The sequence below is a fragment of the Thunnus thynnus genome, chromosome 11, assembly GCF_963924715.1.
Source record: "Thunnus thynnus chromosome 11, fThuThy2.1, whole genome shotgun sequence".
Lineage (NCBI taxonomy): Eukaryota > Metazoa > Chordata > Actinopteri > Scombriformes > Scombridae > Thunnus > Thunnus thynnus.
The window spans coordinates 13,253,702-13,275,884 of NC_089527.1; the positions used below are offsets into that span (position 1 = coordinate 13,253,702).

At 41.6% G+C, this 22,183-nt stretch overlaps 1 protein-coding gene across 1 annotated transcript in view; it reads right to left on the reverse strand.

Moving 5' to 3' along the window:
- LOC137192490 (TSC22 domain family protein 1-like) overlaps window positions 1-21,834 on the reverse strand; it is a 37,806-nt gene extending 15,972 nt beyond the window's left edge. Inside the window, exon 1 of the mRNA XM_067603229.1 lies at window positions 18,239-21,834. Within this exon, the coding sequence (XP_067459330.1) occupies window positions 18,239-20,949 (2,711 nt within the window). The 5' untranslated portion in view covers window positions 20,950-21,834. The remainder of the gene's footprint in view (window positions 1-18,238) is intronic.
- Between the last annotated feature and the right edge of the window lie 349 nt (window positions 21,835-22,183).

The following is a 22,183-nucleotide window of genomic DNA, read 5'->3' on the forward strand; positions in this document are numbered from 1 at the left end:
CTCTGGTCTACGCTTTCTGAGCTGACCTGAAATGGCAATAAAATGGGACGAGCAGAAAAAAAATTGTATGTATGAATTGTATTGTATGAATTTACAAAACAGCTAAATGGAGGAAAGTCTGCTGCAATGTGGCAAGAACTGCCTCAGACTGATACAACATGTCCATCAAGATATATCACAACTACAGTAAGAGCAGTCAGCGCTGCCATCTTCTGGTGATAAATCAGAACTCAAAAGTCCTGTGACTGCTTTGAAAAACTGCGCTGCAGACATAAAGACCGTAAACTTTTGTTTAGTGCTTCCTGTAACTTGCCTCAAGTAACATGAGTGGAAATAGGTGCTCTCTTGTGATCAGTTCAATTCTAACAATTCAACAGGGAGAGCAGAATGACTTCACACTGCCCTCCTGTAACCTGGATTCAAGCTGCACTTGCTGAATCACAACTTGGATCACAGTGAATACAGAAAATTAAAAAAAAAAAAAAAAATAGTCTTACCTGTTACAGCAAGAAGACAGGTCACAAGGAAACATGAAAGAAAAGACAAAAAGACAAAAGATTAATGACAATATACTGGACCAGCGGGTCAAGGTGTGCAGAGAAGCTCTTTTCTGCCGTCAGGATCACTGTAAGTGACTCAAATATAAATCTGAAGGAAACAGGGTTATAAAAAGTGGAGTATCTCCACACTGTACCAGTTAATAAAGACTATATGGCATTGAAAATGAAAAGACAACCTTCCATATAAACATAATGTGTCTTACACAATAGTATTCAGCTGTTAAAAGACTTGTATTTTTACATTTAAGGAGTCTTATATTATTTATGTTAACCCCACTATTAGAAAAAACATCATATTTGTAGCAAATGTGCTTTGCCAATAGAGGAAACAAAGCTTAGAAATATTCTGTCTGATGATTCTCACTCATGTCGCACTGAAATTTTAAATAATAGAACAATGAGACTGTGCTGCACAAACCGAAACACATGAATAAAACGGCTGACTCAATCACAGATTAACACTGCCAGAAGTCGCATACTAGGTTTGTATTAAACATTCAGAAGGCAGACACTTCATCTGATGTCTTTGAAAGTCTATAAATTCACACAGAGCTGTATTTTCAGGCTTCAAATGCACATCCTACGGGGCCTGTCAGGAGATGCATCGATACTTCTGATGTGTAGGCTGGTGCACGGTGCCATCTGGTGGCAAATATCGGAGCCAACACTGGTCTCACTGCTAGTTTCAACTATCACAATAGGCCTGTGGCAGACTTCCTAGCGTCGGGCTTAATTCCAGTAAAATCTTTGCCACAATGTTATCAATCAGACCCAAACACACCCACACAATCCTGTCTCTTCTGAGCCTTGATCATCAGAGAAAATGTCTGACATGTCACAAAAATTCAAACTTGAGAAGAACAGTGGCTGAGTTACTTCTCTTTGAACACAAAGCCTCTGCAGTCTGGAAGCTTTCATCTCTGTCTGGTGCAAAACAAAAGGCGTTTGATTGGTTTTTCTCTGTAGTGCGCAGAGAGTCAAATTGCCTCAGTCAGAAGCTACCTCAAAGAAGAAAAGTTGCTTTAAAAAGTGGGTGTCACACACAGTAACTGCACAAAGAGACTTTTTATGTCTCATGCCGCAGTTATCTTCCGATTTTTGCTACAAGAGAAAGTGAGTTAAGATGACTGTCAATTTTTTGTCATAGCATATATCATATCATGACTTTATGTAATTATATCACCTTAAACAAACCTTATGATAGTAATGTTGCAGTATTTTGGCTTCATTTGTAATGGGGAAAAAGTATACTGTGTATTTTAAAAAACTGATTAGTTGGAAAACAAACTAATGAAGCTTGAAATTAAGGTCTTGGCTGGAAAAAGCCTTTAAAATCCTTTAATACTTAATCTCTGTCATGCAGGGTTCATTATCAGCCACTAGAGGGAGGATGGTATTGTGATTCAAGGCTCCTTACAGAAACTTCTGACAAGCTCAATGAGTAGTATTAACAGCTCTCAATCCTGACCTTGGTCCAGTCTGAGTGTAAAAGAGGTTTAACCTGCGACTGTAGGTTTGCCATAACAACTCTAAAAAGCCTGTGCTCAGAAAATCAGTCTATTTAGAGTACTGATACTCAAATTACATCAACATTTCCCATACTCAGACCTGTTGGAGAGGGTGGGCATAATTTCCTATGAAGTGGGCGAGTATATATTGAGAGCAGCATATGTGAGTTCAGATACTCAGTGTCACTGTGACAAGTCCACATTTCATTATCAGTATTAAACAACCCCATTACCACCTTAAATGCTATAAACCAACCAGGCAATAAAGATGTGCACACAGGCAGTTAGTAAGTTATTTAAGGGTGTAACATTTCACCACTTATTGTCGATTTAGGCTCACAGCTAGATCTCACAATCAGATGCTGTACCCCGCTTGCTCAAAAGATCTGGGCCTCTGGGATAAGCCACTCAATGGCTCACAGTGGCTAATCATTTTTTCAACTCTCAGGTTTAAGATCCTTTTAGTTTGTTTGTTTTACGCTTATTAATTTACATCCTGGGAATGGATTGCAACACTGCTTAAGAGCTCCTTTCATTCTAAACATCTCCGTTTCTGTGGCTTTAACAACTCTGTGACCTCTCACGTGACTCACACAACTCTCACATGACAGCTTCTCGAGTCTCAGATGTTGAAACATATGAAGTCACAAGCACGTGAATGCATGAACTTTTCAAACAGATTCGCTTTAAACTGAATTTCCTGAAAATAAAAAGGCGATTTAATGGTTGCTTCAATTTGATTTACAGAGGCATCCAATTCTGATTAAAATGTTGCTAAATCCTGATTGGTGCACGGATGTACACTCACTGAGCACTTTATTAGGGCTGCAACTAATTATTTTCCTTATCGATAAATCTGTCAGTTATTTTCTCAATTAATCGATTAGTTGTTTGGTACATAAAATATCAGAAAATGGTGAAAAATCTATCTATCACTCTTTCCAAAAGCCCAAGGTGATGTCCTCAAATGTCTTGTTTTGTCCACAACTGTCCACAACCCAAAGATATTCAGTTTATTATCGTAGAAGACTAAAGAAACCAGAAATTATTCACATTTAAGTAGCTGGAATCACACAATTTGGATTTTGTTTCTTAAAAGAAATGACTCAAAACAATTGATCAATTATCCAAATAGCTGGTGATTAATTTAGTAGTTGGCAACTAATCGATTAATTAACTAATCGTTGCAGCTCTTAGTGCGTTATATTGAAAAATGTTCCTAATATTTTGCCCCCCTCATGTACATAATTGGGTGGACACGATATTAGGAACACCATTCAATATAATCAATTATTATTATGATTATCACATTTTTGACAATGTCAACAAAAACTAAAAATGTATAAGCTTCATAAAAGTAGAATTAATTGCAGAGCTGTTGGACTGGATTGCATTAGATTGCACAGGTGTTCCTAATAAAGTGCTCGCTGAGTGTACATGACATCACATTTTTCCCAGTGGAGCCCCGCCACACTTTAAACCAGTGAGAAACCATGGATGAAAGCAAAAACACAGAAATCTCTCATGTGGAATATCTAAAACAGTTCTAACTTTGTTCATGTTGGGCAACATGACTCATTGTAAGACACTAAGAAAATACATTTTTATGCCTTTATAGTTAACTAGACAAGAAACTGAGCACATAAAATATTGTTCAGTTCAAGCTGGTTTAAGGAGGAAATGTGTTTTCTTATTGTATTAGAGGGAAAGTGAATCAGCTTTTGGAAAATTGGTTCAGCTGGCTGACCCTTTACGCATTGCACTTGGAGATTACTGTTTGGCAAGATCACAACCTGGCTATTCTGGATATGTAAAGACAGAATTTTGATCTAGTTTCTAGTGTTTAAAATTTACAGTAGCCCTGCTACTGCCCCCAAGTTCATTTGACCGTTCAACTTTAAGACAAATACAATGCTTTTACGCCTCAAAACAGCATTCAGACCACCACATGTCACACACATACCTTTACGATACCAGTAAGAAGTTTGGAAACACCTACTCATTCAAGAGTTTTTATTTATTTTATTCTTAAGACATCACAATTATGAAATAACACATATGGAATCATGTAGTACACAATAAAGTGTTAAACCAGAATATGTTATATATTATAAATTCCTCAAAGAGGCCACTGTTTGTCTTGATGACAGCTTTTCACACTAATAGCAATATTTTAACCAGCTTCATGGAGTCACCTGGAATGGTTTTCAATTAACGTGTGTGTCTTGTCAAAAGTTAATTTGTAGGAATTTCTTGCCTTCTTAATGCATTTGAGATCATCTGTTGTGTTGTTATACAGCAAATAACCCTATTCAACTAATGTAGTAATCCATATTATGGCAAGAACCGCTCAACTAAAGCGGAACAACAGTCCTTCATTACTTTAAGACATGAAGGTCAGACAATCTGGAAAATTTCAAGAGCTTTGAAAGTTTCTTCAAGTGCAGTCGCAAAAACCATCAAACGCTATGATGAAACTGGCTTTCATGAGGACCGCCTCAGTAAAGGAAGACCAAGAGGTACCTCTGCTGCCGAGGAGAAGATCATTAGAGTTACCAGCCTCAGAGATCGCCAATTAAAGGCACCTCAGATTAAAACCCACATCAATGCTTCCCAGAGTTCAAGTAGCAGACACATCTCAACATCAAACATTCGGAGGAGACTGCATGAATCAGGCCTTCGTGGTCGAATTGCTGCCAAGAAACCACTACTGAGGGAGACCAATAAGATGACTAGAAACACAAGGAATGGACATTAGACCAGTGGAAATCTGTACTTTGGTCTGATGAGTCCAATTTGAGATCTTTGGTTACAACCGCCGTGTCTTTGTGAGACACAGAAAACATGAACGGATGGTATCTGCATGTGTGGTTCCCACCGTGAAGCATTGAGGAGGAGGTGTGATGGTGTCAGAGTGATGTGCCGGTGACACTGTTCACAATGTATTCAGAATTCAAGGCACACTTAACCGGCAAGGCTACCACAACATTCTGCAGCGAGACGCCATCCCATCTGGTTTGTGTTTAGTGGAACCATCATTCAGGAAATCAGGAAGAGCAGCCAACAAGCGCTCAGCATCAGACTGTTGGAAAAGCAGCTGGTTGAGAAAATGCCAACAGTGTGCAAAGCTTTCATCAAAGCAAAAGGTGGCTACTTTGAGGAAATTATGAAAGATATCCTGGTTTGCTAACACTTATTTTATTTACAACATAATTCCATGTGTGTTATTTTATAGCTTTGATGTTTTCAGTATATCTCTTCTATGTAGAAAATAGTGAAAATAAAGAAAAACCCCTGAATGCGTAGGTGTGTCCAAACCTTTTGAGTGGTACTGTACATATGATGAGCCTGCTGTGTGTAGGTAGTTCACAGCTTGCTAACCAGCAGGGGGGGGTGCAGGACTGCTTACAGAGCTGAAAATGGTTTGCAGGAAGACCACAATTGGCATTACAGTATAATGCTGCAGTGACAGCGCCAATAGCAACCAAAGGAAATGTATTAAGCACGCTATGCTGGGAGCAACAAATTTAGACAAGCTAATCTCTAGTTTGAACAGATTTTAGGTAAAGAGACTGGTAGATCAGGGTTTCCCCACAAGTTCAGGATGTACTTTTGGTCACCTCAGGGAGGAGTGGAGGTTGGCAGTGTGTTGGGCTGCAAACAGCCCTGAACATAGACAGTCTGCTGCTAAACAGTAATGAATTCATACGTCAACTAATGACTGCATGTGAGAGCAAAGCTATTTTTCTCATTCTGAATCATATACAGGAAACAATGAGTATCTTACATGGACATTAAAGTACCAGACGTAGACGTAAGCAACAGCCAAATGTCTCTGTGCTTTATTCATTCTATTAAGAAAGCAGCTGACTAGACTACTGAGGGGGAAAAGATAGAAAACAAAAAAAAAAAAAGACCTTCACCCCTCCCTCCTGCAGCCTTCCTCATTCAGCAACAGAGCATTGAGAAGGGGATTAGCTCACACAAAGAGAGTGAATGAATATCAAATCCTATGGGAAAAGACACTCACTGGCCAGAGCCCTTTCGTCATCGCAGCCAAACAGAAAGACTGAAACTCTACCAGACTCCTTCGACATGAGGAAACCACATAAATGAACAGCAGTAACCCGCATTACACTTAAAGACAATCATTCATGCACAGACTGGTTTTAACATCCGAGCAAGAAATCTCAATTGTAAGGTGTATTTTTGAACTTTGAACAGAGCTAGGCTAGACATTTCCCCCTGCTTACAGTCTTGACGCTAAGCTAAGCACGACCCAACCCCCGCTCTGTACACACACACACCAGATTTCACATCTCCCCGTCTGAAAGACATTTTTTTCCAAAACTGTGGAACTATTCCTTAAAATGAATGTTTCACCTGAACAAAGAGCTTTGAAATGGATTGTTGCAACATTTGTCTCCTGCTGTGTGTCCTTCTGAACATCTTTGCAGTGACCAGAGCAAGATTCAGTTAACGCCTTGACAAGATTCTTTGTTACCATATTGATTCTAGATCGGAAACACTGGTCGATGACAGGATTGACAGAAAATTAATCAGCAACTCTGATGGCAAGCAATCAATCATTTCACTAATTTTTAATACAAAAATTATGTTCTTCCAGCCTCTCAAATGTGACCATTTGCTGGTTTCCTTCTTCTTTTTCTTCTATGATGGTAAACTGAAGATGTCACATCTTAAGATGTCACCTTGGGAACTGGGAACATTTTTTTTTTACCATTTTCTGACACTTTATAGATCAAACAATACATCAAGAAAATACCTCACGATGAGAACAATAGTTTGTTGCAGCGTCTATGGCGTGATAACAGTCGAGCATTAAATCGAGTGAATATTATTTAATCCTTATTGAGGGACTTGTAGACAGAACATTCACCTCTGGCAGATAAAGCCATGTTTCTAAACATGATATATTGATGACACACGTATTGCTATTTGACATTCAGTTACAAATTAGGCTGGTTTTTAGAGTTTTGTATATTGTAATTTTCAATAATTATACACTATTATAATAATTTACACGATTCAGCTCAGCACTGAGAACAATCATATGAATGTAAATAGTACAGTATGTCATCATGTTTTTATCAATTACTGTGCTTATCTATGAGTGACCTTGACAGCGTTTATTCCTGTCAGGCTGAAAGAAGAGATACGTAATGAACCAAACTGCAAGAGAACAAACTGTATGAAAGACACGGAGGAGGAACAGGCAGGAATGCTTATGCCGATAGCAAAGTCATCCACTGCACTTTGTGTGTGTGTGTGTGTGTGTGTGTGTATGTGTGTGTGTGTGTGTGTGTGTGTGTGTGTGTGTGTGTGTGTGTGTGTGTGTGTGTGTGTGTGTGTGTGTGTCTGTATCTGTGTGTGTGTGTGTGCTCCTGGAGCTGACTGGACAGTGTTCTGGCCACAGGAATGCCAGCCATGATTCAGCACATTGCCTGCATGTTTAGGGGAATGACAGTAGCAGCTCACAAAAGCCAAATAAATACCAATATGTGGCTGATAACTTTATAGTGTCATAAATTGAGGCTGCACGATTAATCAAAATACAATCAATCTCTATTCAGGCATCTCATTTTTATGTGACAATGATTATGTTGTGTTTGCATTAGCGGGGAGATCTATTGCATCGAAACAAACGCACCTAAATTCATCCTAAGGATCAACAAATGACAAGTGCGCATTGCTCCGCATGACATTCACAAGGAGGCAGGACATTGATTAATAAATCTCACATGTGTGAGACTGAGGAGTAAAATGCAGTGAAAGAAAAAGCTTTTTATGGAACAACAAAAATGTGTCCTTGCAGACACCAAGAGATGAGGAGGAAGAACAAAATAAGTATCCACCCCCAGTTCTGATAAAAACACAATGCTTGTAAAAACTTTGCAGTTATGTGGAACTGTTGACAGTAAAAAGTACCTAAGTTACTTTGCATCAAAAAATTAAAACCGCTAATTTGTACAACCACCTGACACATCACAAAAGCCCGACCACACTAACATCAACAGCAGGAGGAAGATTAGTATGACTCATCACCTTCCCACAACCGCTCTTCATGTTGTGTTACCTCCTCTGATGTCACACACGACCGTTTAGTGATCAGTCAGTCGAGGCAGATATGCAAAAAAAAAAAAAAATTAATCCTTTTTTTAGTCAAGCTGATCTATTGAATCACACATGAGCCTGACAGTTTGTTTTCTTATCAGTAATGACTCATCATAAACGGTCTGAGCCTACAGACCGTGAGGACTGAAGCAGGCTCCTAATAACTGCTGGTGTTTGGGGGTGGAAGTGGTTTGCATAAAGCAGTCTCCCAGTCTTCATAACTGGATAAGGCCTCCTTTGAGTTTTGGGGCACGTATAACAATATCTGGCTACAGATGAGCTGTGTACTAATTACAGTTTTAGTAACACAGAAAATACAAGAAAACATTTGCCAAAAAAGAAAAGACAACAGACTTAGATGATTATTCTTGAATTTAGCATTTCATAGAGTTACATAAGAGCTGTCTGTTTTACAAAATCATTTCTGATCTTATTGCTTATACTTCTAGATAAAAGACAATTGCATTTTTTTTGTTTTAAAGCGCCTGGAAAGGCAAATGTATGATTGGCTCTTAATTATGTAATTTGGGATCTAATGTGCATATAGTAAACACCTAAAAAGTATGAGAACATAGCCTTTGTAGTTCTTTAGAAAGTCTCTCTCCCTTCCCTTGTTACTGGGTTGCAGTTAGGCAGGGCTACGCAAGGGAATTTATTACATAATAAAAATCTGCCCAATATTTAGGAGAAAGATGATTGACGTGGCTATCTGGCCAAGCTGACTTCACAACACTTACTCTCGTCTCCCCCATGAGAAAACAATGCACTGCACTTGTCTTTGCTTTTAGCTAGAAAGCTGAGCATTCAAATTAGCCCGACATGGTTTGAAAGTTACTGTGTTAAGCTAACTAGCAGACTTGGGTACACCACCCAAATCTGCATTAATCACGGAGTGGATAAGTAGCTCAAAAGTGTAGCATAGCAAAGCTAATGCTAACCACTGCATGTGAGTGAATGAAAGATGCTAAAACACTTAGCTTCTTGGTCTGGGAGGTATAATTCAATAAAAACACAGATATGTGTGGTCTACCCAGGTCTGCTAGTTAGCTAATTAGTCAAGATAACTAGCAGACTACTGCAGTAGTTGATAATAAGCTCAAAAGTTTCACATAGAATAGAAAATGCTAACCGTTTCATGTAAGTGAATGGAAGATGCTAGAACAATTGGTGCCATACTCCAGGAGGTATAGTTAAATATAAACACAGATTCAGGTGGTCTAACCTAGTTTGTTAGTTAGTGGATTATTCAAGCTGTCTAATCAAGTAGGGTCAAATTGATAGATTTGGTGGTTAAGAGCAAAACGTTTAAGCTATGCTAACCGTTTCATGTATGTGAATGGAAGATGCTAGAACAATTAGTGCCATACTCCGGGAGGTATAGTTAAATATAAACATAGATTCAGGTGGTCTAACCTAGTTTGTTAGTTAGTGGATTATTAGTGGATTATTAGTGGATTATTCAAGCTGTCTAATCAAGTAGGGTCAAATTGATAGATTTGGTGGTTAAGAGCAAAACGTTTAAGCTATGCTAACCGTTTCATGTATGTGAATGGGGGAATGCTAATACCATTAGCGCCATACTCCAGGAGGTATGGTTAAATAAAAACACAAATTTGGGTGGTCAGACCTATTTTGCTAGTTAGTCAATTAGTCAACCTTTCTAACCAAATAGGGTCCATTGATAGATTTGGTAGTTTATTCCATGTCAGCGAAACGTTTTAGTGATTGAATGGAAAATAAAATGGTACTTGAGCTGTCAATCAAACGTGATCTGGACACGCCCACACAGTACTAAGAAATGAGCTGTTTTTGAGCTAGGTTTTCTAATAGTTATGAATGTTTATTTTCATTCAGATTTTTGTGGATGCATAATGAGACACTCAACTTTGATATCACATATGTATACATACATACATATTTTTACTATTTCAAGCCACATTTCCAGAGGCTTTAAAACAAAAAAAACATAAAAGGTGTCCCTTAGAATTGTGGAAGAAAACATAATCTCAAATTTAAATGTGTGTGTGTGTGTGTGTGTGTGTGCGCGTCTGCGTAGGGGTGGGTGGGCAATTTTCTCATAGATGAAAGGCAGTCTAAAAACACACAATCCATTATCATCCATTACAAGCCATTAGTTTTCCCATCACACTCTAAGTGAAACAATCCTGTTTATTGATGAAAAAATAAACCATCAGAGAGAAGAAGAAGAAGAAGAAGAAGGAGGCTCAGACAAATGAAATCAATGATCTGCTAAAAGCTTACAAATAAGCATACAAATAGGCGAGAGAGTGATTTAAAGAGAGATATGAATCTGTGAGTGGTTAATCTGCATTTTAACGACACACAGTAAACTGCTCATAATCTCCTTGTTCAGTTTCATTCTGCCATTCATGCTTTCATCGTTCAGCTTAAAAAAAAAAAAAAAAAGACATGATAAATATTCAGTAGTGTGTAATGAGACCTCTCTCTCTCCCTCTCTCTCTTTCTCCCCCTCATACACAGCATGTTGCTGCTCTGCTGTGTTCTGGTGCTCTCTGGCTTGCTCTATGTTGGTGGGAACGGGGGAGGCGTCAGCAGCATAACAAATAACAAATGCTGTTTACTTTTAGTGAATCACTTTGGTGATGTGCTACTGTAGACCACAGCTCTACATAAAAAAAGGCAACAGCTGAACACAATATTGGTGCAGTTTCTACAAAAAAAAAAAAAAATAAATAACTGTGAGTGTCTATCATGTCGTCAGTAAACTATTCTTACTGCTTAAATGAGCAGTAAGAGGAACACCTGTCCAGGTCTTTGGGACATGAGCATGAGTGATTATTTACATTTTTCATTAATCTACCAATGTCAGAAAATGCCCGTTATAATTTCCCAGAGACAAAGGCTACATTTTTAAATAAAAGTCTGACCTGCCGATTCAGCTCTTCTGTCTTTCTAAGGACTATAATTGAAGCATAAACATTTTTGTAACTTTTCTTTAATGGAAAATTCAAGTGTATGTTCATTGTTCACATAAAACATGAACACAGTATTTGGTTTTCTAACTACATGATGAACCTTTTAAGTTCACTGAAGTCAACTCAAAGTAAAATACTGATAAAATATTTGTTAGTGGTGCAGATAAACCCTGGTAGGAACCACAAAGTACTTTCCCGCCCTGTTTTTCACCTGTAATATTTTGTAATTTCCTACATATTATCTTTTTTTTTGTGTAATGAAAAAGTACTTTACTTATATAGCAAATATCAGCTCATGACTTTAATAGTGATTTGTAGCAGTTTTTTTACTCTGCTCTACTTATTGGGTCATCATATCTAGATTAATAATATTCACTAGCTGTGTTAATTAAAATTTACTATTTACACTAATACTTTTCCCTACAGATTGAAACACACAGCAGGATTCATGTCAGTGTGTCAGATAGTGAGAAACAGGTAAAAATTAAATATAATATAAACAAAAACAGCAGCAGCATTAACAGCAGAGCCACACCTCAGTTCATTTTCAATAAAACATTAATGTCAGACTTTTCCTTAAAAAGGTAAAATCACCTGGTTTCAGGTAAACTGAATGTAAACAGTAAACAGTGTAAAACACGTCCTGGTGTGTTAACTCCATGTTACATATACATATATATATATATAGGCTATTTTGGGCTGGACAGACCCAACACCTGTCCCATCTTGAGCAGAGCCAGGATGGTCCGGGTTTAGCCGTCTGAGCCCTGCCTGTCGACGGTCGCGATGATGGTGTTTGACATGTTGTCGGTAAATGAAACGGATAAATTAAAGTGAATTATAATTTTATGAAATTCAATTTGACTGCTGCCACAATGTAACACTACAAACTTTTTACAGCCATCTTTCAATCCTACTATCGTAAAAATAAACAGTATTTAGTGTGTGATTACAACAATTCTGCGACTCTGCATTTCACGATAGATTACAAGAAAAGTACCAATGACACATCTACGTAACTGAAGAGGAACAGATGGGTTAGGATTCAGCACAGGGCAGCACTTAAAGAGCATCTGAAAAAGACAAACACACCAAGATGTGGCCGATGTTTAGAATATCTCTTTTATCTGAGACAGACTGTGGAACAGCAGCTGTTCCTGGAAATGTACTGTCTGGACACCGGCTCTGTCAAAGGAATAACCTTCAACCTCCGACACTCTACAAAGCCATCTACAGAGCAGACACTGATGAAGGAAATAGTAGAGCAACACAATGGTAGGATTTATCAGAGCTGGAACAGTGATGCACAACTCTATTCAGTCTGGTTCCATCTAGTCCAGTCTGCTGCGTCCTCAGTCGTTGGTCTCTACCAGCTTCAGTAGACCTGACAAAGTTGGGCTGGGTCAGGTTGGGTCACTTCCTCTGTGTGCTGTGAATTTTGGGGATCACGTTGATCTCCACACAATGAGCAACAGGCCCAGCACACACTGGCTCCCCTGCACTGCCAGGGGAAAGATTACATTCAAAACAGCCAGCAGCAGAGATAGCCATCACGCTGCCAGCCAGCCCACATTCCCCCAAGCCTTCACACATTCAAACACACACACACACACACACTTAGGCTGTGTTCAGACTAACAATAGCACTGCGTTTGAAAATGCAGCCTCCTCATTCATTTCAATGAGACCTTTACGTTGGCACAGCAGGGGCTTCAGCGAAAAAGATGCAGGTTTATTTGGGAGGCGGAGGAGGAGTGTGGGGGGGGGGCGGAGGGGGTGTACCTGGCTAAACCTTTTGCCGCAATGTAGCATCATGGCAACCACATTGGCCAGTCACATGCATGCAGGTGAACACACCCCCATCAGTGGAGCCAGGAAGTAGAAAAGTAAACATATATTTGGATCAAAGACAACAGCCAATGTTTAGTGGTGACATTCTCAATCTGTGTGGAATAATCTGATTACTGCATCTCTTTAATTAAGAACCAGAATAACTCTCTGTCAATTTGTCACCTCACATTCAAGAAAGCCTTAAAAGACAATACAACCAACATAATACAATATTACCAACATAGAAACTACATTAGGACAACAAATAGAGCAAGAAATATTACAGTAAAACAACTGGGTGAGAACAAAAGTGTACAAAGATCAGTAAACAAAACTAATAATTAACTAACTTTAAAATTATGTTTATAAAGTGTTTATAAAAGCAGAACAGAAAATAATATCATACACTAAACTTAACCCCAACTCTGACCTCTATTCTACACCCCGGTCACACCTAACTAAGCTGATTTAGTGTTTTAACCAGTCTACATTACCTCTCATCACAACTGTCTTCAGTCTGAAGGTTTAAAACAACTGAACTACAAGACATCAAGCACACACCCACAGAAACATACACACACACAGAAACATGCATGAGGTCAAACTGCACAAAACCACATACAAAAACACGTGCATAGAAACCTGTATATGATCACGTTAGAATACCCGCTGTCGCGTTAGCTACATTTGCTAATGCTATTCAACATTTAGCCCGTTTCACCATTAACGGCCAACAAACCCCAGCGGTCAATCAGCACACACACACACACACACACAGAGACCACCCACCCATCTTGAACATACTCCATTAATGACTTGTCAGTGCAGATGGAGCACATGCACTGTTGACACCCTCTCTCGTTCAAATACACCCTCGCTGTCGCACATACGCACACAAACACATGTGCACTGACGCTCTAAAGAGACCCTGGTGTTTTACAGCTGTGCCTTAGGTGCTGGTTTTATGAAGATGGGGTCATCCCACACATAAAAGCTTGAAAATATGTTGACAGCAGACCGCAGGGCCTGTACAACCACTGATATGTAACACAGCCCCCCCCCCCTCCCCCAGTCAGAACATGGCTGTAAATACATTAATACAACAAATCATCTTTTACGAGAGGGACCATCTCCTCTACAATTAGTACACAAAGGAAAAAGGTCCTGGATCTTGGCAAGGCTTCCATTAAAGTGACTTTACAAGGTGCAATCACTAATAATTTACTGCCTCTTTGCACAAATTGACTATCAATTTCAGCAGGAGACTGAAAGTGTTGCTTAACAAGAACAGGCACTCCCATTGTTGCTGTGTTTTCAGACAGAAGGCAAAGCTAATTTTAACAGCGACACAATTGCATTCAAAGTTAATGGAAAGACACGATTAGACAGAAATTTGCCCGGGGTGGCACTAATTGATGCAAAGACTCTTCAGAGTAAATTGAAAATTAACTGAATCTGGTTCATAAACACAGAAACAGAAGGAAAAAAAAAAAGAGAGAGACTGGAGGAAAATGACTTCTGAGTTCAGTCAGAGGCGAATAAACACTGTGGTCAAACTTAATTAATAAAACTTAATTAAAAGTGAGTGAGAAGATATTTTTACACAGACAGAAACAGCCTGATCTGGTGGTTTTGCTGGGAGTGCCTTAATGTCCCACGTAACCTGAACTACCCACTGTGCACTGCATTTAGTTTTCCTGTTTCTGTCTCAAGAAATTGCCCTGAAATTTGGTCTACAAATAACACTGGGCTTCATGCATGAATGTTTTCTTATTTTTCTCTTACATTTGTTCTTGCACAAAAGACAGGAGGAAAATAAGGGTGAGTTTCATTCACAAAAGAGTAAAAAGACTGCGCAACTTCAAGTCCTGCTTTCAGAAATCAGAAGACAGACACATAACAAATTTGTTCTGCTGTCACTTTTTTAAAGTGCTGTGACGTCGGATGCTAAAAAACATCTTTCTAAAGCAAAGCGCTCTGTGATGGGAGGCGGTCATGTGACAGTCACAGATATATAGAAGAGAATATTATAGTCTGCAGTAGGTGATATTTTTAACACAGTCAGCTGTAACACAAGATGATACCAGACAGAGACCTGCAGTGACACAGAGGCAGCCGTCAGAGTGAGAAGTTCCCTAATAACTACTGAAAAGTAAAAGCTGCTGCACCAAAATATGCCAATAAAAATCGAAAAAACCTTTCAGTAAATTGGCAGCCATGATGATGAAAATATGGTAAACACAATAGGTATTAATGTTGCATTGTTTGTTTTAGTTATATATTTATTTATTGGTTAATGTCAGTATCATATTAGGAATCTAGCAATAGCCAATAGAGGCTTAGCTTAAAGTCTATTTGCATTTTAATGTCAGTTTAATAATATCACATACACCATTATGAATTAAAAACTGATTCTGAAACACTTAACCATAGAAGCTGGAGTATATGTTAACGTAAACATAACTCTGTAGGTTTGTCTGCATGGTAAATTGTTTTGTGTGTAGTAATTAGGGGGGGGGTCGATTCTAAGATGTATCCCAATGCGGACATGGATGATTCTGCATCAATTCACAAATGTCAAAAGTTGATTTTCTAATTGTTAATTGATAACGTGATGTTGACAGAAGGAAAAAGGCGGAAATGCGAGGGCAGTGCAGCACCCGGACGGTCTACAGCGAGCGCACGCTAGAGTTATCTTGTAGTTCATCTTCAAAAAAGGAAGCAGTTGCAAGCATTTTTTGATTTAACGTCTAAATAATTACCTTTGCGAGACGAGACATTAAGTACATTGTGAACTTTCTATGTCATCACTCGTCGATACTGACAGAGCAGAGCGGAGTAGCGAACTCTGGCAGTAACAAACGAGACCAGCTGACCGACACATACTACAGCACTTCAACAACTTAAACCAACTCTGAGGTGAAGAAAATAACTCGACGCTCAGTCTGTTTCACCTCAAAAGCCCTGCACCCACTCAGCATCTTGGACAACGATGTCTTTCCCCGCAGCTAACGGTGCAGCAGAGAAGCTGCTCTCCATTGCTGGAGACATGATGTTAATAACAACACAGTGGAGCACTCTACCTCCTCCTCGTTTTGTTATTCTCATACAGGCAGGAGACTGCTTTCAAATTAATTCATTCAAATGCAGTTAGCTTTTTAAAATGAAAAGGCTGTGGACCATTTATCTTATCTGCCAGTTATGTTTCATATTGTATTTCAGAGGAGTGAGGACAGCAGTGAATGGTTTGGCACACAGTATACTGGAGAAAGAGAAAACAGTGCCTTTTCTATTTAATCGAGAATCGATTCTGAATCAAATCGGATACAAAAGAATTAAAATTGCATTGAATTGTGAGATTCCCAAAGATTTACACCCCTAATAATAATGTAGGAGCAATGTGGATCAGTATAGCACCATCTCCTCCATCTCCAACCTCAACAATGGTTAAACGAGCTAATCAAGATGCTCAATATGGTCACATATGTGTTTTGACTGCACGACTTATACAAGAAAACTGAGGACAGTCACTTGACAGTGCTCCACATACAGTATAAGTCTTATCAGTTTGCTATTTTTTAAAATATATGCCCCAATTTCCCACACTGTGCCTTATTTCTACTTGTTTTAACCAGAAAAATTCATATTTGAATGTATGCATGAGCATATGTGTGTGTTCGCATCAGCTGATGAGCCTGTACTGTCATGTCTGGGTTCAGGCTACTTTTTTGTCAGTGGAGGTCCACCTATTAAGAACGGGAGAGAAAAAGCAAGGTCAAGTCACAACCGCCAATCAATAAGGAACCTTAGCCCTTCAACAGGCTCCACCGCTACCACTCTGACAGCAGGTAAACCATACAGAAGTGAACCGTGAGTCTAATTCACCAAGACAATCTTCTCATTTGTAACAAGGGCTTTGGTTTGACCCAAATGCTGCTTATCATCAAAGACAATAATCCACCTGATCCCCATAGATTTCACATTCCACAGAGTTAAACATCATGTGATAACAGTAGCCATCCTTCAGTATCCATTTAACTGGCCCATAAAGACAGGCAGACCTGACTGAAACAAAACCACCAGCATTAGATACGTTGAGAGTTGTTACCTCCTACATTCCCAGTAATGAAAACCAATTAAGTTTCCAAAAAAAGACAAAAAGACTACCACTCCTTGTTTTCACCTCCATGCCTTTTTTATTTTAACACGGTTAAACATCCTAAAAACTAACATAACATTACAATTTCCAGAAGACAGGAAAAAGGGCTTAGGTTTGTTAAGAGTGACTGAAATGTGAGCAATTTCCTGCTGCTGGAAGGTGATTAAAATTCCTGTCTAAACTCAAAATGGGTCCTTAAAACGTCTTATTGGAAGGAAATTCCATGGGATTTTCTGTTAGGCCATAACATGAATCACTAGCCAACTGTAGTGACTGGAGAAGAGTGACAAAGACGGAGAAAGGAAGAGAGGGATAGTGAGTGTAGCGAGACAGATGGAGATCTTTTAATGAAATCAATAAGCTTTTAGTGAAGGTCTACTGCACTATATGTTTCATCTCAACGAGGAAGCCGTCGTCTCTTCCTGATGAGTTCATTCAAAAGATAGAAAGGGAAGTTTTCACCTTTGCTTTAAAAGACAAACCAGAAAACTAAATTAAATGTAGGCTGTAATGTTCTGTCATCTGAGGAATTTATTCCATTTCTATCACATTTGCGGCTATCTGCCTCGTTTAATCTTCTAATTCAATAATCATACAACCTCTGCTGTGTCTCCTGCTTTTCGACAACAAATGTGCTGAGTGTACAGCAAACTGTGCACCAGGCAGAAATTGTGCCCTGTAAGGCAGACGGTCAGGATTGGAAGCAGGCGGGCAGACAGGCTAGGTAAAATGTCGAATCACTGCAGCCACTTGATAAAGACAAGAGACATCACAACCAGCTGAGCCCTGCACTGTGTCCCACTGACAGAGGACAGACAGACTGTGGCAGCCTGGCCACTGTCTGTGAACTATCTGGGATAACAATAACACTCTTCATCCCTCACAGCTGCAACAGTGACAGCATCCAGTAAAACCCATCCAGCCTCACACAGACGCTGAATGCTGATCTTGTCTACAAATACCAATTTAATAGGAGGCATCGCTCATTGATCTACTTTGATTCCAGACTCTAGTGCAGATCTATTAATTACCCGTGCCTGTGTTGAAACTCCATGCAACTAAATGTAGAGGGAAAAAAAAAAAATCTTACCCATCCTCCTCTCCATCTACGTTCTTGAGACCAGCTGATGCAGTTAAGGCACTGGCGGTGGTGGCGCTGCCCTCAGCTTCTTGACCCTGGCCAGTGTTAGATCCCGATCCAGCCTCTCCTCCGGACAGCTTGGTCATCCCAAACAGAGCCGACTGGTGCTGGAGGAGCAGCCGCTGGGCGTCCTGCAGCTGAGTGGTGGTGAAGGTGGGCAGGCTAGCATAGAGGGCACTGGCCTGGGCGGCATGAGCCAGGGCCTGGGCAGTGCTGTGGTCCTGGGACAGGTTGATACACGACGGCTGGTTGTGGGGAATACCCTGTGGGGGCATCCTACCACTATTCCCAGCATTGTGGGCTTGATGCTGGGCCTGGGGATCACTCTGGGGGTTGGGAGGAGGCACACTTGGTGCGGACACTTGGCTCTGGTGGATTGTAGTGGGCATCTGGGTGCCCAGGCCCGGGTTTTGGATTTGTGTTGGGAGTGACTGTGGCTTCTGCTGCTGGCAATCCAGATGGGCAGGGTGGCTCTGAGGCTGCTGGCCAAGACCTGCAACTCCAACATGAGAGGTGGTGGCTTGAAGGGAAGGGGGCTGCTGGGGCTGTGTGTGGAGGAGTGCCTGTGACTGCTGCGGGCCTCCCATCATCTGACATGCTCCATTAGCTGGCCCGGTGGGAACCGATCCAGCTTGGTTCATCAGAGGTTGAGAGGCAGCTGCCTGGGGGATACCCTGGTGTTGCTGGCTGTACTCAGGTGGCCTCACCTGCACCGGAGCTCCTTGTGGGTTAGCAGGTGGCTGCTGTGGCAGGGAGGCATACCCTATCTTGTGCTGCTGCACACCCACTATGCCCTGTGTGGAGCCTTGAGGTTGATTAGCAACTGCCTGGGCATAGGTGAGCTGCTGCTGGGATACAGCAGACGTAGAGAGTCCAATGGTGGCCTGGTGGCCCGGCATGGGTGCAGGCTGTTGAATGTTTGTGGGGGTCGAGGGGGCCACAGTAGTCTTTACATGTGAATGGGTAAAATCCTGGGGCTGCATGTGAGGCTGGGTTTGTGACACACCCATGCTTAAGCCACTCGGGAGGATTGTTTGAAAGCCCTGAGGAGGGGAGGCATAATCCTGGGCATGCTGGGGTACTGGGGGTCCCCCAGCCTCTCCACTGCACACACTCTCAGTATAATGGCTCAATGTACTTATCGTGCTACTCACAGAGCTACCACTTGTGCTTTCCCTCTCTGAGCCCCCAGCAAAGCTCTCAGAGACAAACTGACGCATGCTGAGAGACCCAGCTTCAGATGTGGAGGAGCTGGAAGCGGAGGCTGGAGTGTCCTTGTCATAGAATTCAGTGCATGTCCATCTGCCCTTCTTGAAGGGCTCAGAACTAGAGTCCAGCTTCACCACCCTGAAGCGAGAGCTGGTGGTAGCAATTGCAGGGGCTGGAGCTGGGGCAGGAGTAGATGGTATAGGGGCTGTAGCCATAGCTGTAACAGTGGCACTGGCGGGCTGCAGCACAGCAGATCCAACTCGGCCCTGGATCACACTGGAGAGTCCCATTCCTCCAGAGGCACTGGCAGCAGCAGCAGCAGCAGCAGCAGCAGTAGCAGCAGTGGTCGTAGTAGTCATAGTGATGTTTGAGTTGATGTTTTGGTGTTGCTGAATCATGCTGACATTAGTGGCGGCCATGAGGTTACCCCCAGTGGCAACAGCACCACCTCCACCTCCGCTGCCCCCACTGCTGCTTATCACATTGAGAGGAAAGCCACCACTGCTACTGCTAGCACTCGTACTGATCCCCCCCCTCACAGGCACATTGGCAGAGCTCAACATATTCACATTACTAACACTGCTGGTCTGGGGATTAACTATGCTAACTGTAGTGCCCGTAGCAGAGCTGTGAATTCCTGGTACAGATCCCGGGGCCACAACCCCCACAGGCTGAGCAACGCCACTTGGAGGGGCTGCCTGGGAAACATTCTCCCCCATGTTAGAAGGCATTTTCTGGGTGACACAAGGTAAAGCTCCAGACGTGAGGGCAGACGGGGTGCTCCCAGCCCCGGAGGACAGAGGGTAGGCCTGGACATGGTTAGGATGATGAGGATGTTGATGGTGATGGTGCACAGTCCCGTTCACCATGTTCAGGGTATGGGGGTGTGAAGGCTGGTTGGGGGATACAGCTCCGGGGGTCTCCGCCTCATGGAAATTATTCAGCGTCTCCTCTGAGGAGCTCCTCTCGGCTCCGACAATGTCATTAGCTCGGGAGAGAGATACATCCAGGATTTCAGAAGAAGACAGATCCTCTGTGTGGGACTCATCCAGGTCATCATAGCTCTCCGTGTCCTCTGCAATACTGTTGTTGGTACTCACAGATATCTGCGCAGGAGTCACACTCGTGATCTGGAAACCACTCTTCTTTTTCATCTGAGCCCCGGTGGACTGCGCGGGCTGGGGTTGGGGATGTAAATTCAGGCTGTGGGGAGGAGGAGGATGATGATGGGGACTCGGGGAGGATGAACCAGCAGGAGGTTGGCACTGAATCAACAGGGAGGGTTGATAATCATCGGCGGGGACGTGGCTGTTATTGACCACCGGGTTCGCCGGTGTTGACAGCGCAGAGCCGCTCCCGCTGCCTGTAGTGCTACCCCTCCTGTGAAAGACACCCGGGTGCGACATCTTTCTAACACTGCCAGAGTCTCCTGCAGGGTCCGGATGATGCATTTCGAGAGGATCCGGGGGGTAGTTGGTCTCTGACAGTATGCAATAAGGGTGCAGTTCGTTAACGGCGCCGTTTTGACAAAACTACGGGCCAACAGACAACACGATCAAAAAAATAAATATTCAAAATCAAGAGTCTTGGTGGCTCTTCTCAAATATCAGGCAAAGTTGTACCAATATTTACAGCTTCTCATACACGATCCAGTGATCTCCGGTGACAGCTAGCGAAGCGAAAGATGCTACTGGCCGCTTGATGTGTATCGTTAGCTAGCGAGCTAACGTCAGCCGGTTGTTATCCGTTTGTACTTTATTTAAACACAAGCTAACATTTTGAGGGTTTTGTCACAAGAAGCTATGGTGAACACTTGTGCTAAAAGGAGAATAGCTGCCGAATAAGCCAGCTGTGTGTGTGTGTGTGTGTGTGTGTGTGTGCGTATGTATGTGTGTGTGTGTAGTGTGTGTATGTGTAGTGTGTGTGTGTGTGGTGTGTGTGTGTGTGTATGTATGTGTGTGTATGTGTGTGTGTGTGTGTGTGTGTGTGTATTGATGCTAGCTAGCTGCCAGTCTCCATCACCGGCTAGCTAAACACAGACTACAGTGACTCGTTTTTAGCTGCTGAATTGGCTCAACGGGAAGAAAATACGAAACAAGCGACCTTTCATCCGGTGCACAGCGATGCAAAATCCAAACACGATCGCCAAACTGCGGCGTATAAAAGGTTTAATCCATTCCGCTGAATCCTCGGTTTTTTTAGGAGGGGGGGGGCTGGTTTTGCTGTCTCACTGGTGCTGCCTCTATGTGTCGTCTCCTGCTCTGCTGCTGGGACGGGACTGACCGGAGGGGAGGGCTGCTCGGTAATATGGCGACCGCGCATGGTCTGTGCTGCTCTGCTGCCAGACATAAAGCAGTCTGGGAGAGGAGAGGCGGAGACGAGCCCGACGTCAACAGCTACGAAATTTGCCGGAAAGTGCCGATGACAGGGCGCTCCCCCTAGAACCAGTTTTTACATACTGTTTATGTATTATACTCATAGATAGATAGATAGATAGATAGATAGATAGATAGATAGATAGATAGATAGATAGATAGATAGATAGATAGATAGATAATCTAATGATGTCATATATAATAATATATTAGTCAGAGGGACTAAACTGGTACTTTTACTTTAATACTTTAAGTACAGCTTGCTGCTAATACTTGTGTACTTTTATTGAGTGGGGTTGTTCATGCAGGA